Genomic DNA, 4,861 nt, shown 5'->3' on the forward strand with positions numbered 1-4,861 from the left:
CGGGGCAGTGCCACTGACTGAAGTGTCTTTAGGCCATTCCCAAATTGGGGACATTTCTCGTTCTTAAGCACAGTAGAATTGTAAATGGGCTGATTCATGTCACGCTCATAACTGTGCCTGATCTACAACAGGGAACTGCTGCTTTTTCTTTCCTAATCCTTACTATTGTCATTTTCCTCTACTTCTTTTGTATGTTTGTCACTCTCTTGTGACCTGCTATTTCCGGGGTGCCTTGATAGTCGAAGCAGACTTGATGCTGTTGAAGCTAGAGAGGTTAGCAGAGTAAGTCTGATTCCCTGTAAAGACTTCTCTGTTGACATCCACCCCTTGGCGCTCACATGACCTTATTCAGTTGCGAGAGTCGTAAAACCTCTACTAAAACTAACAGACTCTGGAGAGCAATTTTGTATTTCTGTAATGATTCTATGTTGTTTTTACACTTTGCAGTCTTTCATAACGGCGTGATCTTCGTACTTATTCTTTTGTCCTCTCTCTTTCCATAGACCCTTGTTGGCAGCTCTTACTCAGAATCATAGAATCATCTTTTATGAGGAAGGAGTTCAAGAGTGGGTACAGGTATGCTTCCATTATCTCCCTTGTTGTAGGAAAATGAGAGAACAATAACTCGATTCTGGGAGAGTAGTCTTGCATGCACATAGGGAAATGGGCGAGATATAGAAGTCTTTTGGTTATATACGTATCTCGCTATGTATGTGTTTTAAATGCAAAGAATATACATGTGTAAAAAAAAAATATTGGACCTGAAGAATCAGTTTGCTATGTGTATGTTTTGCTATGTGTGTGTTCGCAATGTGCGGGCTTGACTGAAGTTTTAGAAAAATGTATGACTGCGATAAAATTTTTATAGGCAAAACTGTGATTGTTTTTGGAACCTGTCTCTGGTAGACACAGGGATGCCAAATGTCCGTTTTTTTCTTTTTTTTCCTTTTTTTTTTCATCCGTTGGAATTGTAAAGGAAAGGGGAGAGGTAAGAGAGATGTTTTTGTTTTGCTCATTGAAAAACTTTACAAGGTTCGGTTTACGTGAGATGTGATACTCCGCTCATTTTCAGGTTTTTTTTTTTTTTTTCAAAAATCATTTGGCATCCCTGTAGACTAGAACCCTGCGGGTGGTTGGCGGGTGCTCTGGTGTGGTCTGCTCCTTCTTTCCCATCAAACACCTATCATCCTTATCTACCCTCCTTCTTTTTTATGTCTGTTACGGTACTCGCTTGTAACACCTCTAATCTTCTTGCGCTCATATGACCATACGCAGTTGCGAGCGCCGAAAAACCTCTACTAAAAAAAGACTAGAACCGTGGTTTTCGGAATGTAAGCTCTTGCTCAACGTGGACTTTTGATCTGGTGAATGGAATTTTTCAAGGCTGGTTTTCGTTTTGAAACTTTGAAGAAACTTATACCAACAAACTATTTATGGGTGGCTGGAGGACGCAACTGGTCTTTGACAGCATATCCTTTCTCTCGAAAGTGGATCTTGCATCTGCTGAAAAATTATTTTTTTAAAAATGGACGTAGCTCTAACGGACGTATCTTAAACACTTTCTCTTGATAGCGGATCCTGCATCCGCTGTAGGGAATTTAAAAAGTGGGTGGTTGGCGGGTGCTCTGGTGTGGTTTGCTTCTTCTTTCCTATCAAACGTCTGTCGTCCTGATCTCTCCTTCTCCTTCTATTTTGTGTTTGTTACTCTCTTGTAACACGTAATCTAATCTTCGGCACTTATATGACCTTATTGGGTTGCAAGTGCCGTAAAACTCTTACTAAAACTAAAAACTAAACTTCACTTGTTGCTGTCTGTCTGTCTTTCTTTTTCTTTTCTCTACAAGATCGTCACAAGTTATTGTGAGGATGTGTGTCTTGTTCACTCAGGAACAAACATTTTCTGTCCTTTCTTCCTCTGTCGCGTCAGGTGGTTGAAATGAGCGACCTAATTAAGGCCCACATGTTGTCCGGTGTGAAGACTCCGATTGTCCTGGGCAAACGTATGAGTTTTGAGGAGTACGTCAACCTGGCCTACGGGATGAGCACAACTGGTGAGTACATCTTTTTAAAAAAATAAATTTTTTTAGTAAGTGTTTTACGGGGCTCGCAACTGCATAAGGTCATATGAGTGCGGGGAACACACCTAACATTTTCAGTTGGTAGAAATTTTGAATTTTGCGCGGGTGGCGGTCGAAGCCTACTCTTATCGATTTTGGACCACCTAGGGATCTTTAATGTGCGCAACTGGCACACGGGACCTCCGAGATTTTTCGCCCTTGTCCAAGAAGGCTAGGTGTAGATCTTTCCTACCAGAAGATCAGGGGTGTGGCTAAAAGACAGCAGTAAGAGGGAGCCAAGGAGAAGCAGTGGAAAGGCTACAGAAAGAGTCGGGAGCCCAGAGGAGGGGCAAAGGAGGTGATGGGGTGGGGGCAGAAAGTGGAGATGAAAGCAGACGACAGAACATTGCTAGAGAGCAGGAAAGGAGGTGAAAAGAGACAATTTTAGAGAAGAAAATTTTTCGGTTGCCACTCGGATACGAACCCGGGACCCATGAGAGGCCATGCTCAGTATATCCTAGAGACGACTGTTCATTAATCGTAACGATAGACCCTCTACCTTCTCTATTTATACTGGCGTAGTGACTAGGTGCTTTGCTGATGCACACAGGAGACACAAGTTCGATTCCTGAGTGGGGAGAAAATTTTGTATCTATATATTCTATCCCTGTCAGCCCGCGTTGGCCTAGACAGACAGGGTCGGAAGCTTGCAGGGCAGGGTCGGAAGTCTGCCTCCTTAAACGATCTAAATTGTGTCGATAGGGGCGTAAAAATACCTTCGTAACAAAAAAAAAAGTTGTAATAATTTTGATTTGTTATGCCTACCACTGAGGGAAATGTGTTATGCTTTAGTCGTCATTGGTGTCGATGGACAGCTGAAGAAGCAAGAGTCCGTGGTTGCACTGAGATAGTACAAGGGACAATGTTGACTGTTCCCCAGAGATGGCGTGGTCTTCTGTGTTCTGTCCAGAGGAGAGCTCTGACGGGTCCTTTTATCTCTTCTTCACCGGGATGAGGAACGGCCTCGTCCATGTCTGGAAAATTTCCACTTCTCTTGGCACGAGGTGAGCCCACTACTTGGGAATTTTGGATTGGAAAAAATCCCCAATGTCAACGGCTTAATAATGATAGTAATAATAGTAATTATAATTATAATTATAAGATTAATGATAATAATAACAATAATGACAATACTAATAATGATGATAATGATAATAATAATGATAATAATAATGATAATAATATAATAATAATATTAATAATAATAATCGTGATAAAAATGATGTTAATAAATTTCACCTGTATTGCGGGTTTCCACGAAAAAAGTGGTCAATGAGCTTTACGAGAATACAAAGATCACAAGCACTGTATAATGCCGATAGTGATTGTTCCTCTTCTTTATTTCTTTCTCTCCCCTACTTCCACACACAGACACACACAGATACACACACACACACGCACACACACACACATACACACACACATACACACACACACACACACACACACACACACACACACACACACGCATGCACACACACTCACACACACACACACACATACACCCTCATACATATCGGTTATGACCTGGTTTAAGAAATCTGCATTCCTTTTTTTAAAAAGAAAAGTTTTGATTATATCTTTATTGATGTTTTTTACGTTTTAAAAAAATCTTACCTTTAATGATAGACATAGCATTATGTCGGTATACTGTCGAAACAGTCCAAGATGGCCGCCCATTTTTTAGGAGAAAAGTGGTTGTCTTAGACAGGTGGGTGTCTGGGACAGTGTCGTTATAATATAAATACAAGGCAAGGTGTGTCGTGATCATCTGTACAGGTGATGGTCTGGCCCAGGCTGCTTGTAGAGCAGGTGGGACTGTACATTCCTTCACAAAGAGGGGCCCAATGATATATGTGGGACTTGCTGACAAAATGAGTTACTTCTCGCACTTCACAAATGGAGGTTTCAGCACAAAATCAACAACGGAGTAAATTTGTAGACTCTCAACTGATGTCATTTTCTTCAAGGTTACCATGTCTTTTATTATTTCCAACTAATGAATTGTAAAAACTCAGCCTATCAATTCAACACATCTATTTCTACACGGCTGACATAGGAGAAGTAACTCATTTTCTTAGCACATCTCACATATATATATATTTCTTTCCTCTTTCATGTTAACACTTTTTTAAAAAATAGTTACGTAGAACTGGGTGCTGATTTCAGATTTCTTTGTAGATAAACTAGCATAAACCATCACCACCAGCACCAGCACCATCATCATCATCATCATCATCATTGTATAAAGAAGGTATTAGAACAGTTAAGACCTTGTTGTATTTCCAGAAAATATGTATTACAGAAATTTCAACGTTTCGCCCTCAACGGTCTTCCTCAGGAACATTCACAAAAATAACTGGCAAGAATCTAAGTATACACAGGCTATAAAAACTAAAGTGCGTACATAAATGTCTGAATATTTAAAGGAGCGGTGAGTACAAATCGCCAGAGAGAAGGGAACACTAAACCAGAAGTGGTAGAGAGAGAGAGGGGGGGGTGGAAAGGTGCGTGGAAGTAAGGAATATAAAAACAGAAGGGTGCAGTGAACACAAATCGGAAAAGCCAGAGAAAGAGAAACACTAGGGCCAGAGGTGGCAGAGAGAGGGAGAGGGAAAGAGGGAGAGAGAGAGAGAGAGAGAGAGAGAAAGAGAGAGAAGGGGGGAGGAACATATGCATGGAGGTAAGGAATATAATAACGGAAGGGTGCGGTGAACACAATCAATGAGTCGAAAAGGCTAGAG

The 4,861-nt window shown here is 41.0% G+C and overlaps 1 protein-coding gene across 1 annotated transcript in view; it reads left to right on the forward strand.

Annotated features, from left to right (window-relative positions):
• The window catches only part of LOC101845409 (putative transcription factor tau subunit sfc9), a gene marked incomplete at its 3' end in the record, with an annotated part of 33,490 nt that overhangs the window by 4,696 nt on the left and 23,933 nt on the right, over positions 1-4,861 (forward strand). The window contains 3 exon segments of the mRNA XM_013085315.2: positions 504-576; positions 1,928-2,051; positions 2,998-3,121. Coding sequence (XP_012940769.1) covers positions 504-576; positions 1,928-2,051; positions 2,998-3,121 — 321 coding nt within the window.

The sequence above is a fragment of the Aplysia californica genome, unplaced genomic scaffold (genome assembly GCF_000002075.1).
Source record: "Aplysia californica isolate F4 #8 unplaced genomic scaffold, AplCal3.0 scaffold00364, whole genome shotgun sequence".
Taxonomy (NCBI): domain Eukaryota; kingdom Metazoa; phylum Mollusca; class Gastropoda; order Aplysiida; family Aplysiidae; genus Aplysia; species Aplysia californica.